The 21,997-nt window shown below is 40.2% G+C and overlaps 1 protein-coding gene across 5 annotated transcripts in view; it reads right to left on the reverse strand.

Annotated features, from left to right (window-relative positions):
* Positions 1 to 16,160: 16,160 nt before the first annotated feature.
* Positions 16,161 to 21,997, reverse strand: part of ADGRG6 (adhesion G protein-coupled receptor G6) — a 109,070-nt gene continuing 103,233 nt past the window's right edge. For 3 of the 5 annotated variants that reach the window (XM_079331164.1, XM_079331163.1, XM_079331162.1), the window contains one exon: positions 16,161 to 18,906. In XM_079331164.1, coding sequence (XP_079187290.1) covers positions 18,728 to 18,906 — 179 coding nt within the window. In that variant the 3' untranslated portion in view covers positions 16,161 to 18,727. Of the gene's footprint in view, positions 18,907 to 20,960; positions 21,008 to 21,997 lie in introns of all 5 variants that reach the window. The other 2 variants (XM_079331167.1, XM_079331165.1) reach the window with 2 other exon arrangements.

Here is a 21,997-nt window from a genome sequence, read left to right on the forward strand (position 1 = left end):
TGGCAAAGGCACCAAGGAACATACCAGCTGTGAATTATTTCTTCTCCCCAAGTAAGGGTGTTTTCAGGGCAGTAAAAAATAGAGCCAAACTATTGTGCACTGGAAATGATAAGGAAGTCGAGGAAAATACTAGAAAGAGCTGAAAAAAGTCCAGAGTGAGCTTCCCTGTGTTGTTCAAAATTATCTATATTTGTCATCTATAGTCAAGCTACAGACTGCTCTACAAATCTCTGAGGAAGAGGGAGCCAGTGAACCTGAATGAGGACAGAGACTCAGGAAAAGCTGCATCCATTATGCTGACATAGCCAATATTAGATTTTCTAAAGAAGAGTGTGCATGCAGGGAAAAGTTGTGAATTAGCACTCTTAGTAAATTATGGAAAATCCTAGTTAAGGCATGGAAGCTGGAGCTAGAAAGATCCTGTTAATCCATCTAGTTCAGACTTATCAGTCCAGGAGGGGCTCTTATGATATTTCTAGTGACTCATCTAGCCTCACTTAAATTCATATCTATGAGGTTATTGCTTCCTCTTGCTTTTTAGGAATCATAATCATGGAAAGTGGGAATCCAGGCTTAACTGCTAAGAAATGGAAATTTATTGCATTGGAATGCATGGTTCAGCTCCAGCAGAATACTCCCTTCTCCTTTGTAATTTAAAAATTGAGTGTTTTTTTCTCTTGCTCCTCAAATGTCTTCATTTTTATGTCTTTTGCCTTGAGTACTCCATAAAATATGCCTAAATCATGTTTTCTCTTATAGGCTGTTGCAAGATTCCTTCAGTACCCAATCAGCTATGAGACACCAATGGGGCAGCACCAGTACCAGACCTTGATGGACACAGACTTCACTGACATCACAGATGATGCTGGAGTGGCAGCATGCATAGATTATATACAGATTTTTAGGGGTGTAATGCAGGCATGGTGGGGGGCCCAGAGAGGAACTGTGCTGCTGTGCATCCCTTGCAGCCTGCTGCTTGCTGGGTGGTGCTGTCTGTGCATCAAGGCACAGCCTGAAGGAAGGGAGGATCCCAGAAAAAGACATGATGCCTTTTCCTTTCATTCCTGGAAAAGGCCTTAGATATAAACAACAAGAAAGACTTTGTCAAAAAGACCACCCCACATATTTTTCAGGTCAGACTACTATGGAAGCCATAACAGAATTTCCATTTCAGGTTTTTGAGTGAAGAAGGACAAACTTTACAGATCACCAGGACTAGATACTGATGGTGCCATGAATTCTGAGGAATCTCCAACATAATGTAACTAAACTATTGCACATGGGAATAATGTATAGTTTAACCCTCCTACAATACCAAAGAAAGGAAAGCTCACAAAGGTAACTTCAGCCACCGAAGAGTGGTCTTGGAATGTGTAGACAAGTGAGTCTAATTTTCCATTCTGGAAGATCAGTTAGAAAGCTTTAAACAGGTATTTGATAATACATGCATGATTTTGACAATGCATTTCAAAAAGAAACAGGCAATATGCGTACTATCAAGACAGTTATGCCTCACAGAGCTGTTAGAGCAATGTATGTGGCTCTATGTAGAACATATGGACTTTCCACAAGCTTTCAGCAAGATCATTAGCCAGGTTAAAAACTCTAAAAACTCTTAAAACCCCCTCCAACTAGGAAAGAAGCTCCTTTGGGGCAAATAACTGCTAAAAGATAGAAAATTAAAACTTTCAGCAATGGAATGAGGTTACTAATGCAGCCCCATGAGAGACACATTACTGCAGGCTGTACTGTTAAATATACCCATACACAATTTGTGAACAAAACAGAGAGGTGGTGAAGCCTGAAGGTGGTTTGGGATGCTCAGGGGAAAGATGACAGTAAGAAAGTGGAGTATGTATCCCAGTATGGGGCAACAGAGGAATAAAATGATAGATGAAATACAATGTAGAGTACTGCACAGAGGGTGTGGGGAGGAGGGGGACACCTGCACTCACTTCTGGTATGGATTGGTTGATATTCTGTTTCCCAAAGTGCCTGTACTTATCTTCTGCTGGCCAGACAACAGATGGATGAACTGTCAGTCTGAACCAATGGGGCATTTTGTTGTGGTTAGAGATTTTAATGGAAAAATTGGGAAGAGATGCAGAATTCATGAAGCCACTTTAAATGCCTTCTGCTTTCCTAACCTCTCTGCACTAACGAATTTTATCTTAAAATGCTTGAACCATGGCCACTGTAATACTGACAGAAGACAGACTTACAGGCCAATACATATAAATTATATCATTCTCACCATGCAATCAAAAAAGCAGAGGAAACTCAGATACATTGCAAAGGTAATGAGATTTGGAACAGAAGCATAAATACTTGAATACTTGTTTCTATAAGATGAAAAACATAATGGTTTAAATCCCCTGAGAATTCACTTTTGAACTTATGAGACGTAGGCAAAATATTATGTTTTGTACCAGAAATTAATTGTAATGGCTAAATCTAACATGAATGATTATATTTTATTTATGCAAATATAAAGTTTTAACCTTTTCTCTTTGTCTTTATGTTTTTCCTCACAGTACTCTTAAGTGCTCCTCTATATATGGTGTATTCCAGTTGCATTAATTATATTGCTCTGCTGCTTTAACAGGTTTCTTTCTGTGCTGTTTGAGAAAGATCGAGGTTTTCTGGGGGGTAAGAGTGAAAAACCTCATCATCGGTGCCTTGTTCAGAGCTTTTCAGCCTGATGCTGAGTTTGTCATACACCAAGCCCCATCTGGTCATGGCCTTTATGCACCAACGCTGATGGTGAAAGGATAAGGGGTGTGGGAGGACTGGCCACTCCAGGACCTCAGCCTTCACTCTGAGCTGTCTTGTAGAAAAGTCCAAGCTTTTCCTTTCCTTCTGTTGTAGCAAATTCACAGTGTTGGGTGGAAGGGTGACACAGAGTCATATTTGCCCCCAGAGACAGAGAATTTCTAGGTTCTCCCCTAGACCACCCTCTGCAAATGAAGAGCCACAGAGAACAGACACTGTTTACTCTGGCTGGCAGTACCATGAAGTGAGGGCCACCTTCTCTCCTGTTTCTTGATATTTATTTCTCCTCTGTGCTCTTCCCCTAAATACCATCAGTGCTATGCTGGAATGTGCTGCATGTGTTTGAAAAGCATTATCATGAGCTGAAGGGTTGCCAGCATTTTGTGGTCCTTGGGTGGCAGTGAGGGGAACCTGGTCTGCTGCTGAAACATGACCCCTGGAAAGGGATGAAGAATAAACCAGAAAATTGCTTCTGTCTGGTGAACTATGAGAAAAAAAATCTATGGAAAGAATTCCCCTTCATAAACTGTAAATTGTACTTGTAGTCTATTGAGCCCAGATATGCATGTTCTTTCTATTACAGCTCATGAACTCACAATTGGAGTTTGTTTTTTATAAAAGAATGAAAGTAGAAGAAGAAAAAAGACACATTGAGCCAGCCCACAAAGCAGTTTGGACTCTAAAATTATATTAAAATTGGAATTTTAAAACTTATGTACAAATATTAATGTGTTAAAAAATCTGAAATTAGGTATTTTCAATATAGAAGTTAAACAAAAAGAAACGCCAGTAGTTTAGGGCAGGAAATTACACATTGAAGCACTCAGTTTAAAAGGGATTATGGCTAATGTAAAATAGGCCTTTCACTTAGCACTTCTTTGCAATTCTGGCAACCAGGCACCAAGAGACAGTTACATTATTTGTGGCTGTAAAATGCTATAAGCATTAAAGTCATGTTACAAGACTATCAAGCTGAGAAATCAAAACTTGGGGGGAGTCTGCTTACTTACACTTGCCCCTGCCCCAACAAAGTTGATAGGGAATGCAAAACAAGAACAAGCTTCCTAAAATGGGGGAAAAGCAGAGTGCCAAGGCAACAAAGATCTGTGACTCTTCAATTTATTTTCAGTTCTTCCAATTTTGGGTCTGGGCTGGTTTGTTTTCTGAGAGAACAAGGTCAGGATTCCAACAAGAAAAGAGCGCACAGAGTCCTCAAAGCCTGTTGAGAATCAATGGGTCCAAACAGGTAAAAACAAAAGGAACTGCAGTTTTTCTAGGCTGGGATCCAGCCTCCATCTTGACCTCCCAAGTGACCCATAAAAGAAAAGTAGCAATAGGGCAAGATAACCAAAACCAAGGCAGAATTAGCAGAGAGGTAGAAATGGATGTGTTTGCACTCCTACAGCTGTGTTGGCTGCCCCATGTCGATGCATATCAGGCCACTGGAGCCTGTGGGGCTGATTTTGACCTAACCTGAGGTCTTATGGCTCTTCTATTACACTGCAATCGGTTGTGGTGTGCTGCAAAACAACAGTGAGATACTAAGTTAACTGCTTAAGGTTTTGAGAAAGTATCCTACAAGTAGTTATAGACACCAGGAGGAGACTTCTTGCAGGGACAAATATTTTTTCCTGCAGCTGCATCAGTTATCATGCAAGGCATAGGGTTCAGGCTGTCTGAGGCAAAACATGCTGCTTTGCAACAGTTCATATCTTAATTCTTTAGAATTCATTACAGAACTGGGAAAGCAGCAGCATGTGAGATAAATGAAGCAGCTAAAAGATGTATGGGAAGAACCTGTGATGATTAACTGAAGCAGTTCTGCATAGACTAATTCCACCAGTATGACTACACTGATTTATGCCAACTGAAGCTGAGATTGTTTGTTTGTTTGTCTTAATTGCATTTAAAAAGTAAAGCATTCATTTCCAATTCTCATGTTTGCAGAGAAGTGCTTGAAAACGTAAGTGCATCTAATTGTTCAAAGAAGCAGAATGCAATTAGAAGACAACCTAGTGGCATTATTATTTAATCTTGTGGTACTTAGAGAAAATTATTCCTATTTTTGATCAGACTATTTTGAGAATTTGATTGGAGTCTTGTATAATGGTAATTTCCCCGAATTTTTTTAGTGCATCTCTCAAACAGTGTCAAAAAGTCTAAACATTACTTAAGGTAAGCAATCTTTAGCTTAAAAATTAGGCAAGTTTGACAGAAACAGATCTAGTGAATGCAGTATGTAAATTATGCTTATCTGCACTGTTTATCTGGAGGAATTGATTAGTTGCATCCTGTAAAAGTTCCTAGGAATTTCTAACCCTAGAATTTGCAAATATATTTCTCAGAATTTCACACCAAAATATTTGAAACCTCTTTTGACCAAATGACCAGAAAGAAAAGAATTGAAATGCATGATCACATTGAAATTTATTGAAAACTTTTGTTTTCAGGAGGAAAGTAGTTTATCTAAGCAATTTAACATCGTAGAATGTGCTGGTTTGGCCATAATAGAGATTGAATTCTCCACTCACCAGCCAGATACAGAGCAAGAAGCAGCAAGCACAGTCAACCAAACCTTTTCTTCTTTTTATGGCTTAAGTGTTGTTCTGCCAACATTCAGTGAGTTGCTGCTTTTGTTGCTGAGTCAGACTGTAGCAAATATCTGTTTCCTAGGGATGTTTCTTCTGGGCTCCTGTCCTGGCTTCAGCAAGGGTAGAGTAACTTCTCAGCTACTTTTCAGTAGCTGTTACAGTGCTGTGTTTTGAATTTGGAGTGAGAATGGTGTTGATAACCACTATTAAGGAGAAGAAGCAATTATTTTCTTATCCTTTTCAAAGAATGCAAACCTGAAAGAGGGTGAACTCACTGAAGAGCTTGGATGCAAGGTGGATACACTCTGCACCTCTGTGTATCCTGTCATTGCAAACCTGTCTTCTTCACAGAGCAGTCTACCTGGCATACTAAAAGGCCCCAGACACTATGCAAATACAGAAAAATAGTCAGTAAAGTGGCAAAAAGTTTTACAGACGAGCAATAACATCAAAAAGACATCTAAAACTCATTTGTCTAATATTCTTAGAGGACTAAAAAAAAAAAAGAGGCCAAAACTGGGAAGGCCTTACAGTTGTGACTTATCAGGCATTTCTGCTGCAACTATTTATCATTCTTCAGTTCCTCCATGTGGATTTCTTTTCCCCCTGCTTTTTCTTGAGGATGTTCCAATTTTTCTGAGCCCAAAAATTATCCAATAGGAGGTGGCAGCTAGAGGGTTGACTCACCCCCTCAACACCAAAGAGTAGTGCCCCAAGGATTGGCCTACAAGTCAAAAGGTATTTTGGGATGACTAGTTTGAGGAGTGACTTGCATGTCACACTGCCACAGCAGCTAGGTGGCTTCCCTAGTGCTATGTGGAGGTTGGATGCAGGCAGTGGTTTTGCAGATGTGTTGGGAAGTTTTGCAGGTACAATGTGTAGACTCAGTAACTCTACAGATACTAGGTGAGATGAAATTCATACATGCAAAGAGCCACATTAAACCCTATAAAACAGGTAAAACTGCTTGGGAAGCTGCCCAAGGAGGTGGCAAGAGGCAGAGGCAGCTCTGAAATTGGCTACTACAGCCTTACTTGACCACTCAAAGGGCAGCAAAACTATTTTTAAATCAGCCATACACTTCAGCCTGCAGTGTCCTCAGTTGTTGGATCTTTGCACTGGGTGAGTTCAGAAAAAAACTTATGCTAGTGCCTTAAGTTATTAGAACCTCTACTGGAAATTCTCCTTTCAATGGATTTTCCCTCTATTAAGCAGGAAAAATTTCCAGAACAGGAAAAATGTGTTATCCTCAGCACTGCTTGTAGTCCACTGGCACTGTGCACAGGCACAGAAGGGCTCCTCTGAACTCAGGAAAGCACAGGCTTGAAACCAATGTGGAACAAAAAGTGATTTCTGACAAAAAATAAAATGCTGCTTTGATCACTGTTTCCCATAGTGGTTTTCTTTTTAGAAGCATAAAGATGTAAAAGGAAAACATCTGTCAGTGTCTGCAGATTTTTTGTATATACAGTTTTTCTTTTAAATTGGAAAGAGATGCTGAAGAATTAAAAAATACATTATTTGTTAACATATTCCAGTAAATTTTTTGAGACCTTTCCGACACTTGCTCTTGCTTCTTTTTAATGTCTTTTTTGACATTAGACTTAGACTTAGCTCTTTGACTAGAGCTTATGCATCAATTTATCTGTCTACCTGGATTTGAAGCCAATTATAGCAGACAGAAGTTTGACATTTGGCATGTGAACAGATTTCCTAGGAAAAGCTTTGGTCACAAGCTGGGATCTCTTTAGGGTGATGGGTGAATCTCAGTGACTTTCACCTTTCCCTGCTTTCCCTCTAATGTGCGTTTTCATGAACTGCTCCACACAGAAGTTAAACTGGGTTTATTGACCCAAGATGTGGCAGCCCTTTTCACAGAGAGGAAACAAACCAAAGAAAGATAAAGCTTCCACTTTTGCATTTTTGACACTGCTGTGGCTACAGAAGGAAGACAGCTGGGAATAGAGCCCTGCTCTGGAGCTGTCACTGAGCTGTGCCCCAGGAGCACAGACAGCGAGGGACAAGGTGCTGCTGGGGTCACAGGTGAACATAGAGGGGGGCTGCCATAAAAACACCAGGATCTGGGGGTGCCAGGAAGTGGCACTTCCTTTCTGCTTTCTATCTTTTCCAAGTACCAGTGTGTTCTACGTGCCTGTGCTCGTTGGGAGATGCATGGAAAGTTTGAGAACAAGATGAGAGCTGGAATAATGATCTTGCAAAAACTGAGTTTTGCTTAGCCACAAGAGAAAAAGGGCCAGGAATGAGGGGAAGGGGAGATGGTGTCCTGCTCTGTAATGCAGTTCCCTGGTGGGGGAAATCCTGCAGTGCTCTAGAAAGACTTGCACTGAGCATGTTGAACTGGGCCCATGGGACTCAGGATTTATCTGTGCTCTATTGCTCTGGTAATGCAATGGCACCTGTCTCTTGGCAGGCTCCATTTGGTCCCAATGCAGAGTGCAGCAGCTCTCCCAGAACCCCAGAAAGGATGTACATAATCACAAGTCAGGCTAGACGCTGAATAACTCTCTTCTTCTGCCTCACTCCCTGTTTTTCAGGAGAAAGGTGCCTCAGAGGAGTGCAGTGGCAGGTCCCTTCCTCAGAGGCCAGGCCAAAAGTCAGCAATACAAATTGTTCCATTAGAACCATGCTCAAGCCTGGACATCTCATTGTAAGTCTAATGAGTGACTCAGTCTGCCTGGTGCAGTGTCACAGGAGGCACCTGCCACCCTCCTGGGATAGCCTTTGGGACCAAACTTTGATGACTTTTACTTCAGTTTCATGCTTTCAGGAGATAAATTACACAACTTGCAGCTGCTCTTTGCCTTGACTTTTCAGTTTTGGCTCATTCCTGAATTGTAACTATAAATTTCCTATTGGTTTAAGGTATCTGACAGTTTCTTGCAACTGATGCTTTGATCAGGATGAGTGGAGATGGTTGATTTACCTTCCAGTGTGTACTTGCAGATATTTTCATATCTCTCAGACAGAGAAGTGCAAGATGTGCTATTCATTCTCTCTCATGCTGTAACTGATCAGATGCAATTCCCTTTTCTTCACTCAGGACTTTGAAAGCTGTTTTCATCTAAAACTCCATTGCCATCAACTTGGAAGCAGCATTCCTTCTGCAGATAAAAGTATGATAAATCCAGTATGATAAAGGATTTCTTCTTTTTTTTTCTTCCACAAGAAGTTCAGATATTCTTAAACACTTCATGTGTATTATCTAACAGGCTTGTAAGTTGATATTTTGCCTTTTAAAAATTATAATTTAATTTAAATTCAGAGATCATTCAGCTAAAAAAGTGTAAAAATAGAAAATACTATATCCTCATTCATCTACTCTGAAGTAATTTATTCTTATGACCAAAATCATCACAAAGACAAACAATCCTTTATTGTTTTTTATACCACTACTTACACCCAGATTCACAGGCACAAGGAGAAGCCATCAGTAGCATGTCACACTTGGTAAATTGGTGCATTCAGGTCCTGAGCACAATGCTCTGTTCCAGCAGCTCAGTGTGTGTCAGCTGAGTGGGGGCTGGCAGCAGGGAGCTCAATTCTTGTCACAACTGAAACGTTGGAGAAAAAGAGGTGGATGAAGAATCTTCACCTTGGCAGTCCTAATGACTCAGGAGGATAGGGAAAATGTCTTAAATGACAATAATTTCATTGTCAGTCTGAGCCCTGAGATCTATGAAAAGGGCAGTCTGAGTGCTTGAGCAAAGGTCCAACTTCGTGGATATGAGAGGCCAGCCAAGGAGAATACATGTGGTGAAGCATCCACCTTGGCTTTAAGCTTCTGCTACCTCTGCAATGAAAATATATGCCAGGTAACTATTCAAAAGCTATCACTGTGCAGCTAAATGGATCCTGATAAAATACTCAAGTGGATAATCCATAGTAATTGTTTGTGCATTTCTGCTGCAATAGATGAGCAAGTTCTGGGGAACCATGGCAGTAATGCCCCACTGAAAGGACACCCATTGTAGAAACCCAAAACTATACAGAGAGGGCTGGGCTCTGCCTGTTTCTGGCTCTGGTTGGGGAAGGTGGGAGGGCTCTGATCAACCTGAGTGAGGCTGATGCTCCCCATCCTCTTACATAGTGTAACTTAAGAAATAAATCACAAGTGTAGGGCAAAAGAGTTAGAGCATACTGGTCCTGATTTAGCTGACAGGAAGAAAATTGTTTCTGTGAGTTTCCTACCTTACATGTAGGTGTTGGTTTAGTGGATCCTATCCATCCCAAACCGGACAAATGAAACTGTACAGGACAAACAACCGTTGTTTCCTGTACTCAGGCACTTAGTCATCAGTAATTAATTACTACAGGTAAATGAGCCAAAACACTTCATAAAGCAGTATTTTTTTTTTGTTGTTTCTCAGCTATTGCATCTACTGCTTTTCCACAACCACCTTAATATTAAAATGCTTCTCTTGGCATTGTGCCAGCCATGGGAGAAACAAGCTGGTTGAAAGTAACCACATGCCAATCACAGTCACAGGGTTGCTCTACACACATTGACATATCTGGTTTTTGGGAATAAGCTACTGCAGATCCTATCAGCAGGCAGCCAAATCCGTCGTGATTTGTATGTGCCAAGACAATTCAAGGTTTGTGTGCATAAAAATCATGTTAGGCAGAGATTGAGATCTAAGGAGGAAGGACTCTCTGCCAAAGGGAGAATTTTTTTCCTGTGGTATGAAAAATAACAAAAATCAACTAATTTAATTAAATGTCTCAATGTATGGAGCTAGGTTGAAACATTTATTTGCAAATATCCTGGAAAACTATCTGTTAGTTTCTGTGCCTTGACTTTGGGACAATTCTAGCTAGTGTTTTGTTTTTGTGATGGATTGTGTACACAGTGGTTCAGAAAAAAGAGCAGAGAACAAACACACGGCTCATTTTTCATACCTGTCTGGGATGTGTGTATGTGCTGTATGTGCAATTTATGTTGTTCCTTATATCCTTCCCATCTCATTGCCTTCTGACTACTGACTGAAATGGCTGCTTAAACAGGAAGCAGACTCTGTGCCTGCATGCCCAAGTGTTTGAGAAGTTAATTCTTGCCATCCCTGGCAAAGTCAATTTTTGAGTCAACTAAACAATTTTAAGTCAAAGTTCTTCATGTGAACATTATCCCTGAAGCTTCTTTCTCATCTTCTTTCCTCAGCCTAGCTACAAGAAAACACTGAAATTTTTTTTTTTCAGCATCTTCAGTAATGGATTTATTTCTTTTAACTGGGAAAAGGCCTGTTGATTTTCCTGGCAGAGTCAAAGGAGGTGACAGCTGCCATACTCACATAGGCAGCTACATGAATTCATTGCAAAGGTTAGAAAGGAAAACAGATACCTAAAGCCCTGGGACAGATTTAACCTGGTCCAAAAAGGTGCCAAAGACAAGTTTGGTTTCTAATGGAAACAGCCCACACAACTTGACATTAATCTGAAAGCAAATGGAACCAGAAAGGCTTTCAGAAGGGTGTCTATTTTTCCAAGCTGTTTAAAATCTCTGTCAAAATCAACCCTGAGATACACATGCCCAAAAATCTAACCCAGAGGTTTGCCATCCCACCTCTAAAGAGGATCAGAGCTCAGGGTGATGTGGCAATGGTGCCTGCACCTGCTCTGTGTCAGGGCCAGGCTGCTCTAGAGCTGGGAGATGCTGTTGTGGCCATCTCTGCTTTATCCCACAGAGGTTGTTTCTGTAAAGGACAGGGGCTGCTGCTGCAGTGGGGACAGCTGGCAACAGGACTGGTTATTGGCAGTGTGGGAGTGTGATGGCTCTGGGGTCCTTGTACAGACAGGTGAAGCTATTTGGTGGATGTTGTTACTGGCAAAGGGTTTGCAGCTGAAAAATTGAGGAGGGTGAATAAGATAGGAGGGGATTGATGAATTTGTTGTGGGAGCACCTTCCTCCTTAGGCAGAGGGCTGTGTTAGTAAAAATAGCTCCATGTGATTGAAGAGGATCATCACAGGGCAGGAGGTTGTCTCTGTGTCACCTGATACTGCTGTCAGTGTTGGTGGTGGCACCCACGTGTGTGGGTTTAGGAAGCCCAGGTGCAGCCTGTTCTTAGACACCTCCAGTGACAGAGGGTATTCTCTGTCCTGAAAGCCTTCTGGTGCTTCACCAGGACATATCCTTCACCTGTGCCTTGTTCAGGAGGCGGTTCATTGACTGTCCTTGGATTAGTCCCCAAGTGATGTCCAGTCTGACTGCAGTGAGAGGATATCTTTGTGTGAATGCAGGAAACTTTGCATACCACATCTGGTAGGATAAACTATCATTGAGGAATTGCCTATTTGCTTTGAACCAAAGCACATTTCAGTTTGGGTGAAAGCAAGAGGCAAAGTGAAAAAGACCCATCTTTGAATCAGACACTGAAAAATCAATGAAAATAAAAGAGTGGGATGTGTTAAAATCAGCTGGCTGTAACCCAGCAACAGTATCCAATAGCCACACTCTCAGGGACAGGCTGCTTCTGCCTGTGCTGATCTTTTTCTGGTTGATCTTTTCTGCAATGAAATGTGCATTTGGCTTTTCTGTCAGTTCTGCCCAGCCACATCAGGAGTACCCTGACAAACTCACACCACCATACCTCCATCTCAAACTGGTGCACAGATCTTGAGGATCTAATCTAGCTAAAATAAATATGCTTTTCATCTCTGGTAAAAGCTGCCACCTAACCATAGCAAGGGGTAGGGGCTGCTTTGGATGCCAATTTTAAGCTCCAGCCTGCCTGAATATACCTTGCTAGCATGCAAGAATTATTAGCCAGCCTGCTTCAAATCTTGCTCCACAGTTACCACCATCCCTAGGCTACACCAAAGAAAGGGTGAAGAAGATACTCTTGGTTGAAGGCTGCTGGAGCTCCATCCCCTTGATCTGTCCTTCCTGCAGAGCTCAGCCTGGGCCTGTGCAAACAGAGCTTCTCTGAGAGCTCTTTTAGTTGCACTCTGCATGGAAAATCACAGTATCTCAGCCCCTGTCATTCAGTGCCCCTGTAAAGCTTCACAAATGTTATTTTTCCGTGCCTGCCCTCCTTTTTGGAGCATCCTCCCTGTCCTATACAGTTGATTGTGGTTCTGTGAGCAGTGCCACATAAACCCCAGATTATTCTGTACCTTCGTTAATTTGAGAAAATTATTGTATCTGAGCAAGCAGATGTTTGCATCTAGACTGAGAGGCAAACTGGCATGTCTGCCTTCCTGGGAAGTGAGCATTTGTTTTAGAGAAGACAGAGAAATTTTGGGGAGCTCATGCTGGCTCCTGCCTTGTTCAGAGCTGTGCTCATGTAAGGACACCAAAAGATGTAACACAGCCAGTAACAGGGCCGTGCTGTGACTCTGAACTTCTGCTACACCAATACCACAAGTCTGTGGAGAAGTGATGGTGTCATGACATCTGTCACACTAATCTCCTGCTCTGCTCTGTACACCAAACCCTGACCCCTCGTGGGATTCCTTTCCCACTGCTCCTTCTTCCCACAGCCACAGCAGCCACTCTCCAAAAAAGTAAGTGAGGCTAAAGCAGGCCATGTCTTTCCCTGCCTTTCCCACTCTATCCATCCCAGGCAACTCTTCTCCCCTCAGCTTGGTGCTGGAACTGTGTGCATTCAGAGGAACATGCCTGTGAGAGTCCAGGGACAAGCCAGAACTGCAGATGAGACATTTTTATTTTGACAGGGTGCCATTTTCCAATGGAGCAGCTTTCTGCTCAGTCCTGCCCCATGATGGGATGGCCATGGGGCAGCTGTACAGCTGGGTCTGCAGCCCAGCAGTTCTGTACCTTTCTTGGGCTGACTGGGTAATATGTGCCATGGGGAAGGAGCATGTGAACAGAAGATCCAGCTGACAGCAGATCTGTTCCTTTGCCTTGATGGAAAAAGTGGTAGGGAGGTATGAATCTGCGTGCCACTGTCAACAGAGAGCTGCTGGGATTTTTCCCTCCCTGGACAATTATACATACAGTGAATTTCTGAGTCACAGGCTGACATCCCAGAAGATCAAAAAATTTACCCAATACTGGAATAAGACAGTGTACAAGCCTGAAATTGTGAGCTGGTTGTGTTTGCTCAGCTGACAGAAGTGTAGCAGTTGCTAATTCCATTGCATCCCCTCAGAGCAAATAAGGAGAAAATATAACAACCAGCGAGAGAGAATACAGAGAGACTCTGTATTGCTCTTTCCACTAAGTGTGCCCAAATGCAGGCAGACAGCTCTTTCCCCTCACTTCCCTGAGTGCAGAGTGTTTGCTTTATCCGGTGATGTAACCGATTGCTAAATAATAGACAAACCTGGTATGAACTCTCCTACTTATTTCTGTGTGGTGCACATATGGAGGAATCTTTCTGCATTTTTCACTGGATTTTTACAGCTTTATAACTAGAAATATGCCACTGCCCTCTGCTGGAAAAGCAGGAACCAGACAAGCAAAAAAGAAAACCAGTGTAAAATTTTGTAAATGCGTAACATCATTGCATTTACTGCAGTTGGTGCTGGAGACCTGTGAGATGCAGCAGGACAGGGAGAGTGGGAGCCCTCTGCCCACCAGACAGAGCAGGGTCCACTCCCCCACCATGGCTGCCTTTTCCCTCACTTTGGAGGGCTCCCAGATTGGGAAAAACATGGCAGTGGAATAATATATAAGATCAGTTATTAGCCTTTGCTCTTTCCCCTACACTTCATGTATGGACTACAGTTTAGATTTTTGAGAACCCTTTTATATCTAAAGCTATATTTTTTAAGAAGTACTAGAATAGTCAGGAAAAAGTGCCCTATCTGTGACAAGCTAAAGAATCCAACTGGTCTTTATTTTGTAAGGTAGCTCACTCAAAATACCTCAAGAAAACTGTGTCACTCAAAGTGCTGTGGTTAAGCACAGATGGTTGTGGTTAAGCCATCCATATGGACAGCACCACAGTGTGCTCTCCTCATGAGTGCTAAAACTATTCTCTAGTGAGAACAACAGCAGCATTGGCTTTGAGTAAGCAGATGCATCTGAGGAAAGGTTATCCTTCCAGAAAAGGTTTCCATGAGATTTATTTAGCCATTTCTGGTGTGGTTCTTATCAGCCTGATTTCTCATCATGAGAGGAATTAGCTTCTTCCTGCACTACTACAATATTATTCTAGGTTAGTCTTCAAGCATGGAAGTGCTGGAATTGTTGCTTGAAAAAAAAATCTCTAATTTTCAGCTTAAAGCTGGAGAGTGAAAAACATTAGCTTACATAGACAAATGCACTAGTAGCCATAGTGGTGTGCCCTACCTACTCCAGTGGCCTTGTCTCCATTGTTGGTCAGGGTGGCCTAGACAAGGGGCAAGAAATTATGTGAAAAGTGTAAGAAGATGCAAAGCAGGCCTTGGCAACTACCTTTTCTTTTAGTTTCAGTTTCCCTTTATCTTCTTTTTTTCTTCTTCCCTTTCTCTTTCTCTAGCACTACAGTAAATGATTGTCCTGAGGATGGAAGTGTCACAATGGTTCCAGGAGATCTGACAAATAAATGCACCAAGTAGCCAGAGACTGGTTAAGTGGAGGGTGAAGGGGAAAGCCTCCTTGGCACAGCAGCAGCTGGAGTGCTGGCCATGAAAGGTCTGCTCCACACTCTGGTTTGCATGATTGACTTCTCTGGCATTAACTTCTAAGCCCTTTGCCTAATTTGCTGACCCATATGTGGATTTACATCTTTATATAAAGCAAATGCATAAAAACTTTTTTGTAATGACTCCATGAATGACACATTGCTGCCCTGTAACTCGGGAGCTGTCCCTGAAGTTACATAGATGTGTCTGATTATAGATCAGCCTTTCAAAAGTAATAAAATGAAGTGGCATTTTATGTAACTCAATGGGTTACAGTAGGAAGTTGTTAACAGTAGAGGATTAAAATAAAATTGTTCTTGGTATTTAAAAAGTGATAAAAGGAGGAGAAAAATAAATCCACCCCCAAATGCTGCAAACTCCTTACAAGTTTGGCATCTGCCAAGATTCTACTTGGGAAAAAAACCTGGGCTTCTTCCCTCAGAGGTCCTCCCACACTCTTCAAGACATAAAGCCCAAGGGCAGTGTTCACTGTCCACAGACACACACAGACTGTACACAGGTGCACCCAGCAGCCTCATTATTAATGCCACTTTCTCCATTTTTTAAAATGCTTTTAAAAGATGTCCTTGTATTCTGTGCATTTTTTATGAAAAGACAAATACAGGGGAGCAGATCTGACACATTTCAGCATATTTCTATCTTTAGAGGAAAGTAAGTAAAGGTAGGCCATTAGTGTGTGACATCTATTGTTTATACATTAGTGTGTATTAACCAAGTGATTGGCTGAATCAAAATTGTCAGCAGTGATCAAAGTATGATTACAAGTTGAATGAAATTATTGATAATGAGGGACAACACTCAGCTGGAGAGAATCATATAGAAAGGAATAACTCCTGAGTTGTAGATTATTTATTTGTATTACTTCAGAATATCATCCCAGCATATTGTCTGCTGCCTTGATTTTCCTTTCATTTCTATGACATGACTGCCACTGTAAATAAATGAGATTGCATAACTTCCAGATCATTCCCTGAATGTGGCATTGAGTAACTTACAAAAGGGAAAGGCATATTCTGCAAAATGTGTTCCCCTGATGAGATGAAGCTGGTCTTGCACATTTATTTCCAACATTTTGGCTAGGCATGTACCTGCCTCAAGTACTTAAAAGAACCACAAGATTATTTGCCAGAATTCCACTGCCTAAATTTTGCCATTAAACACTAAAAACGAAAAATAAAAGTCAACCATTCACTATTAAAAGGCTTTAATTATTTGGAACACTAACATAAAAAATGTTTACTTGAAAAGGTTTCTTTCCATTTTAGTCCATCTTCAAACCTGTTACACTATATTTCACTGACTAGTATCACAAATTACACTGACAAGTTTCCTCAAAGTTGCAAAAGATAGAGCTACAGTATATTGTTTCACAAGTTATTTAGAAAAAACATTTAAGAAATTATTCTTTCCCTCTTCTTCTATGATGAAGCAGAAACTTAGCATTAAAGTAACAAGAACAGTCAATATAGTGCTAAGTATTTTTGACATATTTAACCTCACAAATAAATAAATATATACAAGGGAGGTTACAGCATGTCAACTACAAAATAGAAGCTTTACATTGCAGAATTGAGAGCATTCAAGAGCAACTAAATGACACAGACAGTTTAAGATTACTACATGGTAGTAAAAAAGGAGAAAAAAATCTTAACTCAGAAAAAATACAGGTAGATGTACATTAAACTGATAGATTACAGCTCAGCTTCATTCAGGATACTGTGTTTTCTTTTTATTTAGCTTTCATTAATCCATTGTTTTATTGATTCTTCATTTTTTCAGGAATGTTTGGTTTTCCTTCTCTTCACTTTTGAACATCTTAATCAGGTAGAAATCTCACAGTAAGCTGCTATGTGAACACTATTATCTACAGTAGTTAAGCAAATGGGATGATAAAATATAAGTTCAGTAAATGCTTGTACATAATCTCTCTGTAAATTATTTCAATTATTAAAGATATCTGACAACACTCATCCCTGTTATTAATTCCAGTTTGAGTGAATGGGGCTGACTTCCATTCATACACCACAAATGCATTTGCAGTTATGAGACTGAGGTTTTGTTTAAGTCCATGTAGTGACAGCAGTGTTCCTGGGTGGAATTTGCAGGTGTTTGCAGCCAGGGAAAATGTGCCATTTGTGCGGTCACAGCGTTAAATGATCTCTGCACACAAAAGCAAGTGCAAAGAGCAGAGAAAGCACAAACCCACATCCCCACCTGCTTGGCAACTGAAAAATCTCAGCACAACTTTATGCTCTCTAAATTCAAATAATTAAATAACTGGCTAAAAATACTTTGGTTAAAAAGGGGATAATTTTAAAAATTAAAACTTCCTTTAGGAGACATTCTCCTCTGAAAGCAGTACTTGAAAAAACCTTTACTGTTTTGGCACATGCCTTCAGAAACATGTGCAGCTACAATTTTTACAAAGTTTGTCATGGGGTCAAACATGGTTCATGAGGAGATGCCCTTTTGGCACTCTAGGTCACTTGCTAATGTCACACATTTATAGAGAATAAAACAAGAAAGCATTTTATGCTTTTGTCTGTTCTCTGCACACACACCCCCCCACCCCTCAGGGTCATTATGGACACAGCATAGCAATGTGAAATTGCTTAATATTGCCTGAACACCATTTAAACTCTGTGCATCCAACAATCTCAATCATGTCATCCAACAGGGCAACAGAGGGATACTGATACTGATAATGTTATGTGCCCAGAAAGATGTTGTTTATTTATTTCTGGTAAACATATTCCAGGTTATCCTAATGTTGAAATGCCATCTGATGGAGGTGCCTATACGTACAGCATATGTGAAGTACAGAGACTGACAAACTCATGAGTTTACAAAGAATTCATCTTATATTTAAATATTTAAACTTAAGTTTTAGCACCGTCCATAGTTTTTATATTGTGCCTGGTATATGCTGTCATACTTACTGTGTGTATTATTATAAAAATACTTGTAGAGAGAGTTCTAGGTATATATTTATATATTCATATATAGTTGAATGTCTTCATTATTTTTTTTATCAAGAAAAATTAAACATAGACTCTAGATGGAAGACACTGCACTTCATACATACCAATCAATAAATGCTGAAACACAACTTTGTGTAAACTGTTTTTCTATGTATATGGATACAAATGGCCTGCATTTACAGCACATACTGTTTTGGTGAGTAAAGTTTGCATGATCAGGTCTATTTAGGCAAAAATAGTTTAAAATAACCCTTTAAGTGGTGCTAGGGTATTACTCTAGAATAAAGAGTAAAGAACAGCACTAGACATCCAAGAAGCAAGAATCTAACAAGCGTCATAGGGAAAATCCGTATTTTTCAAAAGAAAAAGACCATAAGCAAACTGCTCAATAAAGGCTTGCCTGTACTGCAGGACATGTCTGCTATTTTTTTCAAGAGTCAAGACATGGGTCTGTTTGGATTATATATTTTAAAGTTAGGCTTGTGGCTCTTCAGTATTAAAAGATATTTACACAGGATTATAATTAACTGTCCAGACATCATGCTGTCTGGCACACATTTAAAACCAGCTCAACACCATGATAGAAAATTGTCGTTTCCCACAACAGTAAAAACTTAAAATAATCCATCCTTAAGTGGCAGCTGTTTGCAGGAGAGCTGGGAAAAAAAATAACTGAGCAGGTCACATTCTGTGACATCCAATATTCTCAGCTTCAGGCAGACTTTTTGTATTTCTTTGATTGAAAAAAAAGCAAAAGTAAATCAGAAACGCAGTTAGAACTTTGTGCTGCGACTAAATGTGTCGGACATGATGATATTTTTATAGAAGTTGTCAGAGTGAGGATTGCAGTATCCTTTGACCTTGTCAATAACCTGGTGGACAGGGATGATTGATGTCTGTTCTCCATCCTCTTGGGCAAATTTTGAAGATGGCTTGTCAAGGAAAACATTCTCTAAAGGAGGAAAAAAGCAACAAGAAGATGTTAGAGCCTCTTAAGCAAATTCAAAGTTTAAAAGCTATGTCACTCCTACACTGATACACCCTAAATTGCCACTACTGCTGAACTAAATTACTGTCCTAAAAGTCAGCAAAAAACTTTTTGGCTTGAGTTTGCTTCTTCTAAATTCTTTTGAGATAACTGGTTTTGTGGGCAGACCCTTCAGGTATCTCTTGAAATTATCCCTCTAATATTTTGCCTAAAGTGCTACTGACTCCTACAACCTTTTAATATATTAGTTTACTGCTGATGCTCTGAATCTTACAAACCAAAACTATTTTGATAGCACTGGATGTCAATAAATACCATCTCCACATAAGAAAGCATTGTAGAATATCTGTGAAGAGATTTAATTATTTCAACAGAGGATGTTTTGAGCTATGCACAGAAATAACATAATCTGTGCTGAATGTAGCAGAGGATGTCTTTCATCCGAAAGCAGATAACCAAAGCCAAAACTTTGTGCTTGCCTAGCCCCACCTTGATTTTTCCGTAATGTGGAGGGTGCAGGCTGAAAACTGTAAGGAGGAAAATACGCCCCAACTGCGTCTCCCTTCAGAGTCCACGAGCTAGAGGTCAAGGGTGATAAAGAAGAAAGGCAATTCCCAGCCTGACTGGGGAAGTCTGCCTCAGCACCTCGCCTTGCTGCTGTTCAGATAATGGTCGGTAGGTAGAGCTAACGTAGTGAGAAATGAGAAGGAGAGAGCTTGTCTCTCATTTTCTCAAGTATGCTGTCCCAACCTAATCTCTTCTCCTGTGGTAGCTGGAATTAATTCCTGAACCTGGGCAAGGTCTGCACCACTGCTAGCCAGCAGTAAGGTGGAGTATCCTGGGAAGCAATGTTTTTTACAAGTGACATTTTTGATGACTGTTTACAAGACCTCAGTTATCTCCAAAAATTCCTTTTTAAAGGATCATTTAAGAATTAAGCATACCACTTGAACTACAATTTCATAAAAAAACTTTTCTTAGAAATAAACCAACTAGAAATAAACAGAAAAGTCATCCCATCCCTGGAAAAGTCATGATATCAAGCCATAAAAGAGCGCAAAAGTTGCGAAGGAGAAATGGATTGCAGACAGAGAAATCAAAACAGTTTTACTCATTAAAACAGAAACAGGCATGTTGAGGCTTATCAGGATGATTTTTCAAAGCACTCAAGAATGTTCATGAATTGCAGTGAATAATTCCATGTCCAATGGCAGACTTCTGAATAGTGAGAGCCTTTCAAATGTATGCATTTACAATGGTTTCACATCTAAGTACAGGGTTAAAATTGTATATCCCTGAAATAAGTAGGGGTTGTATGACCAAATTCTCTGCAGATGTAATCTTAAATTCTAATTCACAGAAGTGTTACAAAGGGTGTTTAAGTGCTTTCTACAAGTAGTTTGGTTTGGGTTTGTAGACAGCTGGGGCACAAGATGCCATAGTGACCTCTTTTGTTCACCCATGAGTGTCCATCCAATATTTGTGTTGGTGCATACTGTATTCAAACAGCAGTTTATAGGACACTTTCAGGCACATATTTGCCATAATCCAGAGTAATTTTGGGTGCTAACGTATATAACAATCTCATTGTCTAGAAGACTAATCCAGTAATGGCCATAGACCAAATAGAGGTATATTAAATGTTCTGTTATACCTTTGATAAATACTAAACAATCTTCTGGAACTCAATCAGATTTTTTTTGCTCTTTAATGTATGCTTCGTGTCGGGGTGTTTCAGGATAATCTCCTTTCCCCAGACTACTGCACACAGGCATTAATGTCAGGACATTAATGTCTGTTTTCTGAAATGGCAACTTGTAAATGCTTCGTGCCCCATGCAGAGTGCAGACACCCAGCGTATGAAGCATGCTTGTCCTCTGATTCAGCATCAGTGATGTAATAGAAATAAGCAGCGTTTCTGATTAGCAAAATCCTCTGCGTCAATGAGGACATCATGCAAGAAGCATCCCTCCACCCTGTTCCAATCATGCATTCAACAAAAGCAATTCTCACTTTACCTGTAATGCTCCACCACTGATGAGGAAAGGGCCTTAGAAGACATTATCTACACCACAAACACATGAATGCTTGTGTCAATTCCAGGGAGCATATTATAACCATATCAACAAGGCTTGCCAAGACATGTAGCTACGACATTCTTTGCCTGCAATTTAGCTAAGTTGGCAAACTGAGAAGTTCAGCTGTATTAACAGTCAGAATCTGAATATTATTTTTTATTACTTTTATTATTTTATACATGAAAAGATATGTCAGTATTTAAAAACCTAGTGTTATCAAAAATTCCTATGGCATATCACAATAAGATGTGTATTTTTAGAGAAGAAAGTGAAATGTGTTAAAATTTAAAAAAAAAAAGAAAACTTGTATTCCCTTAATGTCCAATAAACCATCATATTAAAAACTTTGATTGCATTAAGAACTGCAATCCTTTTTTAGGAATAATTTATGCACAGGATTAAACTAATAATTATTGAAGAATAGAGATGTGCAAGTTTCTTTTAACTTTACTACTTTTTATCTGGAACAGTTTATTTTTTTTTTTACTTCAAGAATGCCTTGCAAAAACTCCAGCACTAAATCTTCTTAATTGATAACATGATAAAAAACTCGGAATCCAACAAAGCATTTAAGCATATTTTTATCATTAATCCCCAGATCAAGGATCTAAAGACTGATCTGCCATGAGTACAAAAGGGAATTCTCTGCTGCAGAAAGGGCATGATGCTGTCCATCCCTACTATTAAATAAAAATAGCACTGTGATGGGTGGATATTAAAGATGCTGTTTGTGGAAGACTGCTGGCAGAAGTGTTCCTGCAGGGAAGAGATGAATGAACAGCTTGATCAGGGCAGCTGGGTGCAGGAACAGGCACCAGCCGTGTGCTCCCAGTGCTGCTGTGAACAGCAGTCCTGAGACCAAGCACAGGTGCTATCAGCTATTGGGAATTTCTAAGACACCTCCCATTTTTACTGTGTTCAAAGCAGACGTGCTTCTTGTATGTTCTCAATAAACAATGAAGTTTTAAAATCTTAAA

Source organism: Erithacus rubecula (genome assembly GCF_903797595.1).
Source record: "Erithacus rubecula genome assembly, chromosome: 2".
NCBI lineage: Eukaryota > Metazoa > Chordata > Aves > Passeriformes > Muscicapidae > Erithacus > Erithacus rubecula.